General features: G+C 36.2%; 1 protein-coding gene across 1 annotated transcript in view; it reads left to right on the top strand.

Moving 5' to 3' along the window:
• The window catches only part of vwa5b2 (von Willebrand factor A domain containing 5B2), a 37,552-nt gene that overhangs the window by 2,036 nt on the left and 16,068 nt on the right, over positions 1 to 19,448 (top strand). Inside the window, exons 2-4 of the mRNA XM_016241420.1 lie at positions 14,347 to 14,562; positions 16,580 to 16,805; positions 17,800 to 17,957. Coding sequence (XP_016096906.1) covers positions 14,347 to 14,562; positions 16,580 to 16,805; positions 17,800 to 17,957 — 600 coding nt within the window. The remainder of the gene's footprint in view (positions 1 to 14,346; positions 14,563 to 16,579; positions 16,806 to 17,799; positions 17,958 to 19,448) is intronic.

Raw genomic sequence — 19,448 nt, 5'->3', positions numbered from 1 at the left:
CGTGTGCTGAGTCTGCAGTCAGGATGAGAGACCCAAATTGGAGTTATCTTTGAGCCAACTGAGCAAACGAATACAGTGAGGGCACGCGGAGCAGAGAGAAAGACCTCCTTTGAAATACAGCGGCACATGAGACAGAAAGTTTGGGTGCTTGTCAGAAGACAGAAACAAGCCGACATCTAAAAGTCATCGCATTCTGAGCAATATTTAAGGGTTATTCTGGTGAATAATGTTTTAAAATATTGATAAAAAAAAGAGAAAAAAGTTAACCGATCAAAGGACAGACTTCAAGAGCAAGAGTCTCCTTATCTTGCATTCTCCTCCTTTTTTGGCATGCAGAATAAAAACAGGAGCCGACAGTTTGTTCCAGGCATTCTATGTGGCCCCTGCACAATGGTTTTGCCATCCTACTGCCAACTGAAACACTGAGGGATGGCATGGGAAAAAAAACAAAAAACAACAACAAACAGGCGGCTGGTCTCCATTCATATTTTGCCCCATTCCCTCCCTTTGGCCTGCTGCTCTCTTTGATGTTGCCTGATTAATCTGCCCTCCGCTCCCTTCAGTGTGTCTTGTCCACTTTGTGGTGCTCCGACACTCTCCTCCACGAGCAAGATGCTGCTCACAGCACTAAAGGCAAAAGCTGGATTCAAGGAAAAGTTCAGGAACGAGCATGTGAGCATACTTTCAGATCAGATTCTACAGTGTTTGGTTACAAAAAGATAGTGTGACCAGAAAGACTAACGATTACGGACAACTTCATTTTATGTTCTGGGTTCATTCTGCATTAATTAATTAATTAATTAATTTAAAAAGACAAACAAAAATCATGTCTAAAGTAATGCACTTACAGTAAAGTGGAAGCCTATGAGGCAATGGATTAGGTGAATTTTTGTGTGAAATGTGAATTTTTGTTAAAGCAATAATATATATAAAAAAGAAGTGCATTTGAGTTGTCTAAGTTGTCTAAACACATCCTTTTAGTAGTAAGACAACTGTTATAATAATGTGAAAATCAGGGTAAAATTAGCTTGAAACGGCCCCTAAACAGGATTCTTACATCCCATTCTGGTTTCACTGCCTATTTAAGTGCAGAAGTTACCAGATTTACATGTCAAAATATTGGATTAAAACTGCAGACAAAATTTTATCACAAAAGTGTAGTGTTAAAAAGTATAACATTTAAGTTTCACATCTATATTTGTGAAAAAGAGTATATTTTTAATAGTCTCATTCAAATATCAGACAGAAGTATCACAAGTTATGTAATCAGATTACTTTTTCAAGTAACTAGTAAAGTAACATTACTTTCTAATTTACAAGAAAATATCTGAGTTACTTTTTCAAATAAGTAAAGCCAGTTACTGTGTTTTCCCATTTATTGTCTGACAGCTCTCCTGTCCCCATGTTGAGAGAAATCAGGAGTAAGTGCAGAAGCGTTGTGTGCGCTGTGTAAACATGATGCTTACTGTAGTTCTAGACTAAATGTGAACGTGCATTTACTCATCTCACTTGCACAAAAACAGATTCAGTATTCCTCAAAATGAATGAAAATTGTGAAATGCAAACTCAGAATATGACGCAAATCCTGCAATAATTAAATATGTTAAATAACACAAATATCCTTTATGCATTTAATCCCATTTTAGTAACCATAAGTAAAAATAACTTTAGGTAAACATTTGTGTTTCATTGCTGAAGTAAGAGTGTTGAACTTCTCCTGCGTCCTATTCTTCATGCAATCTAGAAGGGCAGCACAGCTAAAAGGTTTGTTTGAGCGCGAATTTACATTTTAAAGGGAATTTACATTTTGGGAAGTCGTGGCCTAATGGTTAGAGAGTCGGACTCATAACCCAAAAGGTTGTGGGTTTGAGTCTCGTACCGGCAGGGATTGTAGGTGGGTGGGAGTGAATGTACAGCACTCTCTCCCACCTTCAATACCACGACTGAGGTGCCCTTGAGCAAGGCACCAAACCCCCAACTGCTCCCCGGGTGCCGCAGCATAAATGGCTGCCCACTGCTCCGGGTGTGTGTTCACGGTTTGTGTGTGTTTACTGCTGTGTGTGTGCACTTTGGATGGGTAAATGCAGAGCACTAATTCCGAGTATGGGTCACCATACTTGGCCACATGTCATGTCACTTCACTTTAAATATTCATTTCACTTATAGCATGAAACGACTTATACATTCGCCAAAAATAGAACTTTTTATATCAAAAACAAACAAGCAAGCTCAGCTCAGATGAGAAAATGTAACGCAAAAGTAACGTAAGTAACGTAATTATTTACTTTTTAGGGAGTAAGGCAATATTGTAATGCATTACTTTTAAAAGTAACTTTCCTCAACACTGGTGGTAACTAACAGCATGTCAGAGATTTACTTGTATTTAACCTTGAACATTTCTTTGAAAGAAATAATGGTACTGGTACCTTAAAGTCATCTGTGAGACAACAGCTCAGGCTAATCACAGAAGACAACATTGTCTTTATGCAGTTAAGCTCTACAGTAGTTGGGGGTGTGAGTTTAATCTATCACAGACTGCTACTCACTCTCTCATTCTACTGTAAGGACGAGCTTCATGTGTGTCTTCTTTGGTTGAGCCCTGGATCAGTGAAACTACTCATGTCATCACAGCCATGGGGTCTGATGCCCAATTGGAGCCAATGAGAGGGCAACTTGAGTGTGTGCGAGAAATTGTCGACTTTTTCAAAATTAAAGGGGGCAGCAGAGGGTTACATAAAGACATGGCACTCTAAAACAAAAACTACATCTAAACAAACCCTTCACACACAAAAAAAAACAATTATGCGCAACCATAATGTTGAATAACACGCAGGTATTGTGCACTAGTTATGAAACCATTTGTCTCTATTGTCTGGTGCTGAGAACAATTGAAAAGTGGGTCAGTGGGCTGAAAAAAAAACAACATGTCCCAACATTTCAGTTTGAGTATTTTCTGCGTGACATGCGTGACCCCATTAGCTCATTTACCAAACTCTTTCAGAACACAACCTTAGTGATGAAGACATTTGTTTGTATTAGATGATTGATTAAAAGATTTACATGTCAAAATATTGGATTAAAACTGCAGACAAAATTTTATCACAAAAGTGTAGTGTTAAAAAGTATAACATTTAAGTTTCACATCTATATTTGTGAAAAAGAGTATATTTTTAATAGTCTCATTCAAATATCAGACAGAAGTATCACAAGTTATGTAATCAGATTACTTTTTCAAGTAACTAGTAAAGTAACATTACTTTCTAATTTACAAGAAAATATCTGAGTTACTTTTTCAAATAAGTAAAGCCAGTTACTGTGTTTTCCCATTTATTGTCTGACAGCTCTCCTGTCCCCATGTTGAGAGAAATCAGGAGTAAGTGCAGAAGCGTTGTGTGCGCTGTGTAAACATGATGCTTACTGTAGTTCTAGACTAAATGTGAACGTGCATTTACTCATCTCACTTGCACAAAAACAGATTCAGTATTCCTCAAAATGAATGAAAATTGTGAAATGCAAACTCAGAATATGACGCAAATCCTGCAATAATTAAATATGTTAAATAACACAAATATCCTTTATGCATTTAATCCCATTTTAGTAACCATAAGTAAAAATAACTTTAGGTAAACATTTGTGTTTCATTGCTGAAGTAAGAGTGTTGAACTTCTCCTGCGTCCTATTCTTCATGCAATCTAGAAGGGCAGCACAGCTAAAAGGTTTGTTTGAGCGCGAATTTACATTTTAAAGGGAATTTACATTTTGGGAAGTCGTGGCCTAATGGTTAGAGAGTCGGACTCATAACCCAAAAGGTTGTGGGTTTGAGTCTCGTACCGGCAGGGATTGTAGGTGGGTGGGAGTGAATGTACAGCACTCTCTCCCACCTTCAATACCACGACTGAGGTGCCCTTGAGCAAGGCACCAAACCCCCAACTGCTCCCCGGGTGCCGCAGCATAAATGGCTGCCCACTGCTCCGGGTGTGTGTTCACGGTTTGTGTGTGTTTACTGCTGTGTGTGTGCACTTTGGATGGGTAAATGCAGAGCACTAATTCCGAGTATGGGTCACCATACTTGGCCACATGTCATGTCACTTCACTTTAAATATTCATTTCACTTATAGCATGAAACGACTTATACATTCGCCAAAAATAGAACTTTTTATATCAAAAACAAACAAGCAAGCTCAGCTCAGATGAGAAAATGTAACGCAAAAGTAACGTAAGTAACGTAATTATTTACTTTTTAGGGAGTAAGGCAATATTGTAATGCATTACTTTTAAAAGTAACTTTCCTCAACACTGGTGGTAACTAACAGCATGTCAGAGATTTACTTGTATTTAACCTTGAACATTTCTTTGAAAGAAATAATGGTACTGGTACCTTAAAGTCATCTGTGAGACAACAGCTCAGGCTAATCACAGAAGACAACATTGTCTTTATGCAGTTAAGCTCTACAGTAGTTGGGGGTGTGAGTTTAATCTATCACAGACTGCTACTCACTCTCTCATTCTACTGTAAGGACGAGCTTCATGTGTGTCTTCTTTGGTTGAGCCCTGGATCAGTGAAACTACTCATGTCATCACAGCCATGGGGTCTGATGCCCAATTGGAGCCAATGAGAGGGCAACTTGAGTGTGTGCGAGAAATTGTCGACTTTTTCAAAATTAAAGGGGGCAGCAGAGGGTTACATAAAGACATGGCACTCTAAAACAAAAACTACATCTAAACAAACCCTTCACACACAAAAAAAAACAATTATGCGCAACCATAATGTTGAATAACACGCAGGTATTGTGCACTAGTTATGAAACCATTTGTCTCTATTGTCTGGTGCTGAGAACAATTGAAAAGTGGGTCAGTGGGCTGAAAAAAAAACAACATGTCCCAACATTTCAGTTTGAGTATTTTCTGCGTGACATGCGTGACCCCATTAGCTCATTTACCAAACTCTTTCAGAACACAACCTTAGTGATGAAGACATTTGTTTGTATTAGATGATTGATTAAAAGAGTCATACTTTATCTTATATTTTTATTAATAATTTTTTTCCCTACACTCCACTTATAATGTTAGTCAAGTTGTTTTGCACCAAAAAAGTCCTTTTCACGATAATCTTAAGTCTCTTAAACCTTTTTCTTCCTTTAATACAGTTTGCTGTATAGGACTTATATATCTAAGAGGATGGGCTTGTATGGAAACCTGCTTCCAACACAGAATAAAAAATAAAAATGGTAATGCGACTTTTTATCTCACAATTCTGACTTTTTTTCCTTGCAATTCTGAGAATGTGAGATATATACTCAGAATTGCTAGATAAAAACTCCCAATTCTGAAAAGAAAAGTCAGAATTGTAGTTGCAAGAATAAAAAGGATTGTGAGAAAAAGTTGCAATTACCTTTTTTAATTTTTAATTCATGGTGGAAACAAAACAAAAAAACAGAATTGCGAGATGTAAACTCAGAATTCAGAGAAAAAAAATCAGAAAAACTCAATATACGGAGGAAAAAAAGTATTGCAAGATATCAACTTGTGAGATGTAAATTCAACTCAAAGAACTGCAAGAAAAAAAGTAAGAATTGTGAGTTTATCTTGCAGTTCTGATTTTATTTCTACGAATTGCAAAAACAAAAACAAAAAACAAAGTCCGAATTGTGAGATGTAAACTCAGAATTGCAAGGAAGAAAAGTTAGAATTGTGAGATAAAAAGTTTTTATTTATTCCATACTGGAAATAGGCTTCCATAAGTTTGCCACACAAGTGATGTTAAAACAACTTAAGCCAGTGTTTCCTAACAATGGTATCCATTTGAAGAATAGTGGCTTGATGCTGCACTCACAGAATCTACTGAAGTCTGGTTAGTACAAGGTTTAAAGAAAATGTCTAACATCAAGATGATCAGAAGACAGACCCACCATCACACTCAGCCAAGACGCACATCCACTCTAGACATCATATGGTCACTTTTCATCTGACACTTGAATAGTAAGCAACACTTCACCTCCACTCTTCATCTCATCTCCGGAGTCCCTGTCTCTTCATCCATGATCAAACAACACCTACAGACACACACACAAAACAGGAAGTGACATTTGTATAAAGATACTTTCAGTGCTGCAACACACTGCTCTAATGCAGTCACATAGTACTTTCTACCGAACGTACATGTTCTCACATACATGCTCACAAAGCTGGCTATCCATGCACATACATACATACTCTGTAAAAGAGCCAAGCAGTTCCAGAACACAATCTGTGTGAATGTCTCAATCCGCGCAGCCCTCTGCCACAAGCCACTAACTGATGGCACTGGTCACTTTCCCTGTATCACTTCAACATCTCCGCTTCGATCATCACATCCCTCGGTGGATCCTGCTGTAGCACTGCAACTGAAACACACTGCATATATACAAACATACACACTAAGACATCTATATATTTAGTGCAAAAAAGGCCAAAAAGACCATGAGGTTTTTGAAAAATACACTGTAAAAAAAAATCCGTAAAGGTTACGGTAAAAAAACGGCAGCTGTGGTTGCTGGAATTTTACTGTAAAAAATACAGTAGCAACGTTTTAGGTTTTACGGTTTAAACTTAAATTTACAGTTAAATACCGTAATTTCATTAACTGATATAATGTTAAAATACCAACCTATTGAAGTACTGAAATCTGTTTTGTACCTTTGTAATACACTGATAACCACCAAATGCAGCAGGTGATTAGAAAGTCACATGACGAACCAAAGCCCATCCCAAGCAGTTTTAAAATAATAACATATATAGAAGGTGCACAGTGTCATTCACACAAACACTAAACACCACCATGGTAACACACATGAAACTGAAATAATGTAATAAACATTAATTTAACAACATTAGGTGTAAAACACAACCATAATATACAAAACTGATAAGAAAAACTAAGAAGAAACATAGTTATTTCAACAAAAAAACATCAAATTTGAAATGCAACGCAGGGAATTCTGGGAATGTCAGAATTATTCACTGTAAATTATACAGTCTTTTTGACTTATAAAAACGGTATACTACCGTAAAATTACATGTAATGTCCAATACAGTTTTTCACCGTATATAGTAGGGGAGTTTACCGTTAACCATCTAACAGGTTTTTACTGTAGCATTTTTACAGTCTTTTCCCATTAAATTCATGGTCATTTTTTACAGTGTAAATAAATAAATAAATTATTGTTACAGTAATATATATATATAGTATATATATATATATATATATATATAAATTCTAAGAGTAAAATTTTTTTGAAATTATTGAAAATTATTTTTGACAATAAAAAGCCAAATGTGTGAATAGTTTGTTAAAGTTATAAATTAAATCATATTTTGACTGTAGTACACTGACAACATACAAGCAATTATTTAACTTGGCAAAAAAATGTGGTTTGTATAACATTACACTTAACCTAATATTTTATCTCACACAGTATAAATAAGTCTTTATTCATAAAAAATATATACCTGCTTTTATATTTTAGGAAGGGGATCATCATACAGGGGGCCCTCAAAAAGCTTGTAAAAGCTGACAAAGCGGACACATTACAAAAGAAAAGCATCCTAAGTTGCATTTTAGAAATGTAAAGGGCAGTTTGCTCTGTTATTTAGTATTAACTGGTGGCGCAGCATTTGCATCTTGCCACTGTGATTTTCAGAACAAGTTTTCTGAGTTTCAGAAAGAGAAACGTGTGAAGTGCTGACAACACATTACTTTAACAAATTGTTATAAAAACAAATTAACTAAACATCACACATCTTATGAGTAGCTAGAATGTTTTAGATGATTAATGACATAATCAAAACTTTGAGGCTTAATTGGGACCATCAGCCAACGCCAACTGTGAAAGAGTTTGTTCAGCAGGATGTGCCAACAGCGCCTTCTACCGGACCATCACGATTGTATTTGGCCAAAAAGAATTGATTTCGTATAATCTGTTTATTAAGTGTTTTTACCTTCTAGAAGAGGTGACACATACACCCCAGGAAAAGATGGTTCATTAGAATCACCAGTTCGGCCAAATGCGTTTTTCAAGTAAAATAAAAATATTATGAAGTTATTAGAGAAATAAATCATTCGAGGTGAAAGCCAGTAAATGTGGAGTGCTTATAAAAATACACTTTTCTGGTGAACCCACTATTTTCTGTTAAATCAACCAATTATTTTTGGTTTACACTCGATTTCACATTTCGTTAGATTCTCGGTTAATCAGGCCACGTTCACACATGCTCGCTGAACGGCGCCGAAATGTTGAAGAACTAACATGAAGAACATTATAAGTAGCCTACTTATCATCAGCTTCTACGGGAGAAAAAATAGAAGTGAATTTAAAATGTTACGTAAGTCAGAATGTCTCAATGGAAGACGTCAAATGGAAAATTGACATCAAAGAATATTGTACATGTTGTACTTAAAATAAATTAGGCCTGGGTTAATCCATTGGCTATTTGATTTTAAAATCTTAAATTCATTCACACAATTTTATTTTGTTATACTGTATATATTTTTTTAATCTAGGTTTTTAGATTTTTTTTAATTAATGCTGCCCCTCTCACACCTTCACTGGCAATTGCACTGATCTTTTTCAGCTTTTCAGCACAAATAACACATTTATTTGTTATCCTGTCTGAGCTATCATCCATAATAGGTCAATTAAAATGAAACAAAAGCATTAATTGTAATTAGTTTTACTTTATGTAATTAATTATTCCTTCTCGCTAAACTCACATGGCGAAATGGAGCAGAAAGTCATAGAGCTGTCCAAGGTGCTGAACATACAATCTACCATTAGGTCATTTCAGATTATTAATATGATGTTCTGGTGCTGGATGCCTCGTGCCTGGTGTTTCCTAGGACACTATGTGAGTCAGGATCAGTCATTCTGATGTTTTAATATGAAAGAAAAACTGAAATAAATAAATAAATAAAAGAATTGAAATATTAAAAAGCTTAACGTTTATGTGAACATTTAACAGTTACGTAGAATATATTTAGACCGTAGTTGCTCGTTTAAAGCAACTCTACGTAAGCTTTTAGTTTGAAATCTCAGTTTCAAAAATGGTTCTGATTTCTAATAAAGCGAATGGTTTCTGATTTCTCCCACGCAACACCTTAAACGTCTGCTTTGGGAGTATGTGTCACGAATTCAGTCCATGGACTTCCGTTTATTCACCACCAGAGGTCCCCCTTTCCATTACATTGACTCTCGCACAACACAAACTGTTGCATAGCACCCTGGACTACATATCCCATCATTCTTTGCACGATTTGCACACTGCACTGATTGCACACAGCTGTTTCTAATCACCTCACTCACTATATAACACCCACTCTAACCACCTTTCTCTGCTGAGTATTGTTTAGCCTGTACCCCTTTCAGAGTCTCCGTGGTTTCCTTGTTTTGCCTTGCCTGTGTTTTCGGTTTCTGATCTTTGTCTGTTTTCTTGGATTTCTCCCTCTCGTCTCGCCCCTGTGATTCTGTCTGCTGATCGGTGACCTACGCTAGCCCTGGGACTATTCTTGTGTTTTGCCCGCCATATACCTGTTTGCCAGTGTTTTGACCCTGCCTGTTTCCCACGTCTCTTAAATAAAGCCTGCAGATGGATCCACATGTCTCACGTCTTGTCAGCCCCGTTACAGAATGCCTGTCAGAGTTGCCAAGTCATTTATGTTCACTGTATTCTCCAATGCATTGGTTGACACTCTGTCTGCTCACAGTTAATAGCCAATCAGTGCAAAAATATAAGTGCTGTAGTGTAATTTGTCAAATATTCCGTCGCCTCCGCACGCGCCTTCTTTTTGAACATGATTTTTCTTCAATGAGGGATTGAAGAAAAATCACGTTCAAAAAGAAGGCGCGTGACGCTGTAATCCAAGCGATGATAGTAGTAGACATAGAGGAGTGGGAGGACTTTTTTCCATTATAAGGTAGCCTAATTTTTAATTTTTTCAATGTTTTTGTAATGTATTAATTATCACGGGCTGTAAAAAAGAAACAAACGAAAAAAAGCACAAGTAGGCCTATACTAATACTAAGAGTAAATTTGGTTCGAATAGCCAATATTTTAGTAGGCTAAAAAATATGTGGCTATGTTACAGCTCCCCTTTGAAGCTCTTGTGTTTTTCTCCTTTTCCATTGGTCCAATCCTATTCTGCTCACAGGTGATTGGAGATGAGTTTTGTTCCTGCTTTGTTGCAATTTGCTGATTTTTGTCAAATAACTTATGTTTTTGCTTTTCAGATAAAAGGGTTATTTCAGTTTAATATGTTGCGGGCTCATTTATTGGTAATAAATAATTGATAAATAATAATCAAGCGTAGTGTTCGTTCTGGCAGATCACGTTAGTCAAGCTCGCATCAGCTGACTCTCAGCTGATCCCCATCAACCTATGGGAATACGACACCTAAGTATTCCTATATAAGGTACCGCAGTAGTATCAGCAGTTTTCGCATTGCTCAATGGCTAATTACCCTCCTCCATCCCCAACTCCTCCTCTGTCAGTCAGGATTCAGCCTTTTTATGTTTACCCTGGGGGGGTTATCGCTTCTCTCCCTGCTCTCATCCATGCTAGGCTGCATGGATGCGCAGGGAGTTCTTGCCCAGAACGGAACCATACCGCCAATCCAAACTGTATACTAATTGTCAATCATCTTTGACGATAGTGGTCCTGACAGAATTGATGTTAATAAATTATCAAAAAATATTGGGCTTGTTTTTGAAGCTGCGGTTGCTTATTTGTCTCGCGAGAGTTGGCAACAGTGATGCCTGTGTGTGAGCTGGTATGAAATTTCGCGAGAATTTGTGTTGCTGCTTTATGGCAACAACAAATGCACATGTACAGCTACCCACTGTAATTACAGTGATGCATTCCACTCACTTAACTGTAGGTGGCTTCAAAGTCACAAAAATGCACAAAACTACCTACGGTTGCTTAAATGTGTATGAGCAGCTTGCAGGATATTTGGATGTATATTTGCATATTTAGACTTTTGGCTGAAACCTAACAGCTACTGTTACTTTGCCTGTGTAAAAATATACGTAAGCATATATGAAATGAGTTGAACTCATTTTCAGCAAGCAGGACTGTTCATTTCACACGTTGCCGAAGCTCGAAATAAAATGACAGCAGTATGATGATAGAGACTCCTATAAGATGCATTTGTCCTGGTTTCCTGTTGTGAAGCGTAGCTCGCGCTCGAGTCCCTCCGCCCTGAGAGTGACAGAACAGAGAGATGGAGAGAGACCTGTAACACTCAGCGTCCGAATCACAGCCACAATCAAGGAGCAGCTCGTCAAGTAAGTGAAAACTCGACGTGTACGTAAAGTGCATAATTTTATCCTTTTCAAAACATACTAAAACACGTCAGTCGTTATAATTTGGATTATTTGTTATTAATCACGCGGACTCTGGTTTTATCAAATTAACATGCTCAAGAACATGTCTACAAATAATAGTTGATAGATTTGCGTAAACTCTCCTGTTGACGAGAAAGATACAAATTAATTGAAATTATGTTTATTTCAAAACTTGCATTTGTTGTTGCCGATGTGATTCTCATCATGAAAACACTCTGAATGATTCAGTGATCGAACCCTTTAAATGACACTGACTTGGAAATTCATTTTAGCAGCTTCGCTCATCTTTTTTTCTTTTTGTTTTGTAAATTAGACCTAAATTTCATGTCTCTTTCTTTATTTCTGTAATGACTGAGCTCTAAATCTTGAAATAGCCTATTTTCTTTCTCTTTACAAATTTTATGTCATTTAAATGCATTTATAAAGACTGATTTGTGCATGTGTTTTTCAAAATACAAGTTAGTGCTAGATATGTGTTATATGGTCAAAAGACTATCTTGAGTCCTAAAAAGAGCAGTTTGCTGACAATCACTAGTGTAGTGATTTTAATACCTTACCTTGTTTATTCAGTTTTTAAAAAAACTAATTTAGACAGTAATCAGCTAATCACATTTTCTGAAGCTTAGTTACTTCTTTTGGACCGGCAGATATACAGTGGGTACGGAAAGTATTCAGACCCCCTTAAATTTTTTTTATTGTTTTTTGTTCATTGTGATTCACATACTGTATGCGCCCATTTATCCCCTCATTCAGCTTATAGGTAATATTTTCTTTGTCATCTTATAAATGCAATCTCTCCTTACGGGGAGTTGGAAATTGTTTTGTATTGTGTTACTGGAAAAGCCACTCTGACTCCATCAGGTCCATGCATCATTAGTAAGACAATTACTCAGTTCTCAAAATCAAATCTTCCCACCTTCATATGCTGTGGTTTACTGAGCAATGCGTTTTGCATATTAAGTCTCTCTAAGGACTTTTCATTTTTGTGGCATTGTTCCATATGCTTGAAACATTTATAGGACACCACAAAGCTTGACCAATTTTTTTTTAAACTATACAAACAATTTATCTAAATGCATTTAGAAATATTATTGTTTGCAACAATGTTGGCCAGAGTACAAAATATTTAGTTGCACAACATTACTACAGCTCAGAGTCAGCAAGTCAAAAGTTAACCTTTAATCTTCGCAAGAGCAGTTTACTCACAAACACACACTAGTGTGGTGTTTGTATTCATGTATGCTTGACATTTAATCACGGCACAGTAAATCTCGGTAAGTGGACATGTGTCCAGGTGGCAGGTGTTAGTTCACCTTGTTCAAGGAGTACCTGAGAGACCTTGTGCACAGAACAAACATCACTGCAGCATTAACCAGCGAACCCAATATTCATTAGATTGACCATTAGACAGAAAATTATAATGCTAATAAAACCAAATTACAAATTTCAAGATTTCAGATTTGATCATCTGAATTTGATCCTCTTTCCCGTAATTCTAGCATCTGTACCTCTGCAGAAACAGCAGGCAGTTGACTTGAGCATTACGCTTACTGCTGGTGTTTGTATGCATGTGCTGCTGCACTATTGACCGATCTGTTAATGTTTGACACGTACATTCCCACTGTGACAGGATGAGTGCCGTCCGGTTGCCAGGCAGCATGCGAGGTGGACATGTCCAGTAGTGTGAATGAGAGGTTGTGTCAGCTCTTAAAATGTTTCATGGTAGCTGAAGCAAATAATCAGATGGAAATTTGCTGCTACTGACGCTTAATATGTTGTCTAAGATTCGGTTCAGAAAGTTTATAATCTGCCCATTTTGCACCAGCCCATTACATCTATCTAAAACAATCTAACACTGGTGGTTTTGCTGTAAACAGTTTTATTTTAGTATCAGTATTGATATACTATTATAGTTTTTAATTAAATTTTATATTTTCTGTTTTATTTTTATTTTAGTCCAAGTTTTAGTAATTTTGTTGTGTGCTTTTGTCATTTTTTATTGTTTTAAATATGTCTTAGTTTTTATCAAGTTTATTTTAGTACTTAAAATTAGACTAAACAAAGATGAGAAATGTTGCATTAGCAACTAGCTGAAATAAAATAAGCATAGGGTTTTTAAATATTTAATTTTAATTTATTTCCGTTATTTTTATTTTACTTCGGTTTAGTTCACAATAATAACCCTGCCTGTAAAATGTCTACTAAAGATTGTTCAGGGAAAATGGTAAGCACAAACAATTGTTGAACATTGTCAGTTTTTATTAATAACTATGGACAAATACATTACTATATCACAAAGACTGAATTTTAACCATAGACAACTGAAAAAGAGGTTTACACTGTAAGAAAAATATCTGTAGAAAATGGTACTGGTCATTTTCTGCCGGGATCTATCCATTATCTGTTAAATTTCCTTAATTATCCAACATTTCCTTTAACCCCAAAGCACAACAGTATGCAATGCACAATTTGAGTGAAAATTAAATACTGAATTTTTTCCCCCCATAATAACACAGTACATCGGGCACTATAACTGACATTTCTTAGAGTGTAGTTAGTAAATGAACTCTAGTGACTACCAAAGTCAACATTTTAATAAAATGAAGCTTATTAATAATCATGCTTGATATTCTTTGGGGATCTTGTTGATAACATACTCTTAACAAGCATAATTAGCTTACACAAATGATCTTCTCTCAAGGAAAATGCCAGGACTGAAAAATCGCACCACATGGGCCCCACTTTTGCTGAAGACATCCAATATCACTTCCTGTGCCAACGGTTGCTCTCTGGGCATCACGGCTCATCTCACATATGTGAATACTGACCCTGAACCTGTAGAGGGTAAGAGATTGTGCACACATACTGTAGAACAATTCAGACACTGAATATGTTATAAGTAGGAAAACAAACACTTGTCGTCAAATAACTGCTCTAAAATAAATCAATGCCCTCCTCACCTGCTCAGGTGTGTTTGTGTATCCTCTGGGGGAGAAGGAGGTTGTGGTGGGTTTTGAGGCAGTGGTGTCTGGCAGGCTGGTCAGTGTGGAACTCCAGAGCCGTGGGAAGCCAGAGGACTGCTGTTTGGACTGCTGCCCAGGATCAGCGCTGCACACCCAGTGTGGTCACAGTAAGGAGTGGGGATGCTGTGGAGGAGCAGCTCTGGAGGTACAGTGCTCCAACGGTGAGACTTTTAACCTGTTAAGGCCCATAACATTGGTATCCACACCAACGGATGATAAAGTTCTGTTTATTATAGACCTTATGCATCGGAGAAACTAGCGAGCAGTCATCTTTAGAATTTTGTGTTTGAACTTCCATTTTTTTCTGCTGTAGCTCTGTGTAATTATATAGCATCACTGTTGAAGAGTAATTAGCTGGTGAAGTGGATTGACTTAATGAAGTTTATCATGAGCATTGTAATGCCGCTTTGAATGCTCAAGCTCTTTAAAGTGGTCGTGAACTGAGAAATCAAAATTTTCTTGGTTTTTTGACATTTAAGAGAGGTCACTGTACTATAAAAATGTCCTGTAAGTTTCAGAACTCAAAACTTTCTTGTTAGTCTAAAAACAGCTTATAATGAAGCCAATCTGTCAAAACGACAGGGTGTGGAATGTGCCACTTTATGACGTAATAGTGTGGCTAAACTCCGCCTCCGCAGAGGAAGATCAACTATATCACGTAGCGGAAGATCAACTTCTACATCACTGCCTGTTTAACCCCGCCCACCGATTTGCGCATGTAGTGTAAATCAGATATGTATACATATCTATGGTGTAAATAACGAGAGAGGCAAACAAAATCAAACGATAAAGATGGCTCAGAAGACAACAAGACACTGTACAGTGCCAAGTTGTGGAAAAACTGTTTTTGCATCGCCTTCCTTTTGATCCCAACATTAGGAAAGAGTGGATGAACTTTATTTTTAATGAAGTTCCAGACCATGTCAGTAAGAACTTGGTCCTTTGTTCACTTCATTTCACCGTGGATTCATTTACAAACAAGGCACAATTTGACGCAGGATTTTCAGAAAGATTGAAACTAAAAGACGATGCTGTGCTGAATATATTGGATCCGACAGTAATGTCGCAACTCAGTAACTGTTTTTATTATGTGGTCACTATTGACTATTTGTCTGTTATTAAAGATCATTTGATATGTACCGAGTATTTATGCGTTTTTAACCTAAATCACAGCAGCGTCCATCTATGAAGGCTGTAGGCTGTCAAACATACACAACTGTTAGCCAATCATATCAGTGGGTGTTTGCTTCCGAGTCTACAATTCACCATGCTTATTTAAACGGAGCGTTCTGATGAGGGGGTCAAAACAGGACAGAAAATAGCCTATTCTAAATTATGATGTTTTTTGATGTAAAAATCTTGATAACATTATAAGCGGACCTCAGAGAACAGTACAAAATAATTTAAAAAGGCAGTTCATGACCCCTTTAAGGTCAGGTTTATTCAGACTGGCTGTAAATGTTTTTTATCATTCACCTGCTAGAAAAGATCGTTCTGAATGTGATTCCGACAATATCGTTCCTCTGTGCCGTTATGTATAGTTGTGGTGTGTACCTATTATGTGGAAGCTTTCCAGAATATCTCTTTTTATATCTCACAGTTCTGACTTTTGCCAGATAAAAATAGGTTCTTTATAGGTTCTTTACACCTAGTAACAGTTCTTTTTAGAACCAAATCATTTGGAAGAACCATTTTAGCTTTCAGCATGTCAAGGTTGGCAAAATGCCTCATTATGAAATTATTGAAAGGTTACATAATCTACAGTACATAATCCAGCAAAGAAAAAGTGTGACAAGACATGCCATCACTCAGCTTTACTTTTCTACTCTTAAAACACTGATCCCAGATCAAAATAAATGTAGCATTTAGAGTATTTTCTTTGCATTGTCACAGGCTTTTGTCACTGTTCACAAGCGCATACTACAGAAGTGTATTTGGCGACCTCATAAATCTTGTGTTCTCCTTACAGTGCTTTGTACTTGTCCAGCCTGGAGTATGCGGGCAGCATTTATTATTTCAGAGAGCTGTGTTGGCTCTGTGCCTGTTTTAGATGGTCCTTAAATGAATACAAAGTTGCTTTAGGTATCTGTGTTTCCGAGCCAACATCAGGTTTTTACTTTTTTCAGGTTTTTGAAAGATTGTTGTACTTTTTTTCTTCTTCTTCTTCTTTCATTTAAGGTCATCTGTTGCTGGATGAGGACCTGGAGAGGAGCACTTTTATTGTGAGCACAGGCCAGATTGGACCACTAGAAATAGTGTCCGTTGTCATCAGTACCACCCTTGAACTTCCTACACTTGAAAATGGTGCAATCCGCCTGGTCTATCCCACAGTGCTCACACCTATAGTCAGAGCGCGGATCCAACCAGGAAAGAGTGAAAATGGGGGGAAATCAGAGGAGAACAGGTAAGGTTAATCTCTTTAAGTTCTCCTTTACTACTTTTAATAATTACAGTGGTCCTGAAAAGCATTTGGAAGCTTTAGCCACACTTTAAAATGTATGATGTCTTTGCACTAAATAAAATATTAACAAACAAATGTTTTATAATCAAGCACAACAATAAAAAAAGAAGTCTTATAGGTTAAAAATGATAAAACAATAAATATATTAAGACAAAGTCATGATGTTCATAGTAATTATTATATGTATACGTTTTAGGGACAGTGTATATTCAAATTCTTAAAATATATGTATAACATGCCCTACCATTCAAAAGTTTGGGGTCGGTACGATTTTTAAAATGTTTTTGAAAGAAAGCTCACCAAGGCTGCATTTATTTGATTGAAAATATTTTGCAATATTACGTTATAAACCATAATATTTTAAATGTTATTACATCTAAAATAACAGTTTTCTATTTTATTTATTTTAAAATGTAATATATTCCTGTGAAATTTCAGCATCATTACTCCAGTCTTTAGTGTCACATGATCCTTCATATTCATGCTAATATGCTGATTTTGTGCTCAAAACATTTCTTAACATTATCAATGTAAAAAAAATATATATATATGTGATATTTAATTTTTTGTAGAAACCATGAAATATTTATTTTTCGGGATTCTTTGATAAATTAAAAAGAAAATAGAATTTATCAAAAATATTTATTTGACATCATAAATGTCTTGACTCTTTATTGTTACTTTTAATCAATTCAATTAATCCTAGCTGAATAAAAGTATTCATTTATTTAAAAAATCTTACTGACCCCAAACCTTTGAATGTGTGTAAAAAAAACTAAATAACAGAAAAATCAAAGTAATAAATATATTGTAAGGGTATTTTCAATAAAACACCCTTACTCTTTGCTTGATAATTAGATTTACACCATCTGAATAACAAATAGTGAAAATTGTGGGTTTGACCTCCCAAGAATCCCTTTGCACATCTCTCCTTCAGCCCAACTACGTGCTTTGGCAGCGTGTCTGGAAAGCAGGAGAGGATGCTGGGAGTTGGGCAGCAGTGCACACATGCTTTGCTCACCAGCACTGCCACGAACCTCTCGCCTTATCAGCTCAGCTTCCAGCTGCTGGTCCGAGGAGCCTGTCTGCTGGCCGGTAACATTCATATCTTTCTGTCCAACATATCCAACATAAGCAATATGATAACGGGAGGAGTAGACATACAGTAAGGTGGGCTCGTCTCTTACCTGTCTCGTTCTGCCCCTTTTTTCTGTTTGCCTTTAAAGAGTGACTGTACGTTCATGCAGGTTCAGCTTGTGTTTTGAAATAATCCAGTTAGTGTAAAACTTGGCATGGACATCAGTGATTATGATAGATATCAGTGCGCCTGCCAGAAGGAGCCAAAGCATGTCTGCAAGAGTGTGTGCAGAGAGAGTGTTTGGCTCCGGCTCCGGGCCACTAGAACAGAGGAGAGAGATGGAGGCAAGGTGATATCCTAAATCACAGTGCAGCAGTGACGCTGTTCTGCTCCAGAGGAAAGTGGCCACTCAGTTTCAATTGGCTCAACTTAAATTTAAATTGAGTAGGACAGTACAGAGATATTAATTTGTAAAAAAAAAAAAAAAAAGAGGAGAGAGATGGAGGCAAGGTGATATCCTAAATCACAGTGCAGCAGTGACGCTGTTCTGCTCCAGAGGAAAGTGGCCACTCAGTTTCAATTGGCTCAACTTAAATTTAAATTGAGTAGGACAGTACAGAGATATTAATTTGTAAAAAAAAAAAAAAAAAAAAAAAAAAAAAAAATTTTTGGACATTTACATATGTTGGTTTGTAAATGTTTTATTGTATTAGGATTTTTTAGACATGAACCATGGTAATATGATGTTTTTGGACACAGTATGGTAATGTCATTTTCATTTTACATTTACCATGGTAATACCATGTTTTTTTATACACTTACCATGGTAATATCATGAAGTACTTTGTTTGGACTACCATATATACACAAACTGTGTACTTTAGTATGTGAATATGGTACTCTTTTAATACCATGGTATACTGTACTACTGTTCAAAAGTTTGGGGTCTGTACGATCTTTTGTTTTTGCAATTAGTCTCTTACGCTCACCAAGACTTTTATCCGAAATACAGTAATATTGTGAAATTTTATTACAATTTAGAATAACTTTTCTATTTGAATATATTGTAAAATGTCATTTATTCCTCTGATCAATGCTGAATTTTCTGCATCATTACTTCAGTCTTCAGTGTCACATGATCCTACAGAAATCATTCTAATATGCTGATTTGCTGCTTGAAAAAAATTCTTATTATCATCAATGTTGAAAACAGTTGGGCTCTTGATATGTTTGGAAACTTTGATCTATCGGTCAGGATTCTTTGATGAATAAAAATTTTTAAAAAACAGCATTTACCTGGAATACAAATTTTTGTAACATTATAAAAGTCTTTCCTGTCACTTTATGATCAATTTAAAGGATTTTGCTAAAGTATTTGTTTCTTTAACAAACAAAAAAATCTTACTGACCCCAAACTTTAGAATGGCTATAATATTTTTATGGATAATATAGAAACCAAAAAAAAAAAAATAATAATAATAATAATAAATAAATATATATATATATAT

Source organism: Sinocyclocheilus grahami, unplaced genomic scaffold (genome assembly GCF_001515645.1).
Source record: "Sinocyclocheilus grahami isolate Dianchi unplaced genomic scaffold, SAMN03320097.WGS_v1.1 scaffold622.1, whole genome shotgun sequence".
Lineage (NCBI taxonomy): Eukaryota > Metazoa > Chordata > Actinopteri > Cypriniformes > Cyprinidae > Sinocyclocheilus > Sinocyclocheilus grahami.
The sequence above is the reverse complement of the archived record's forward strand: the minus strand, read 5'-3'. Positions and strand labels throughout refer to the sequence as shown.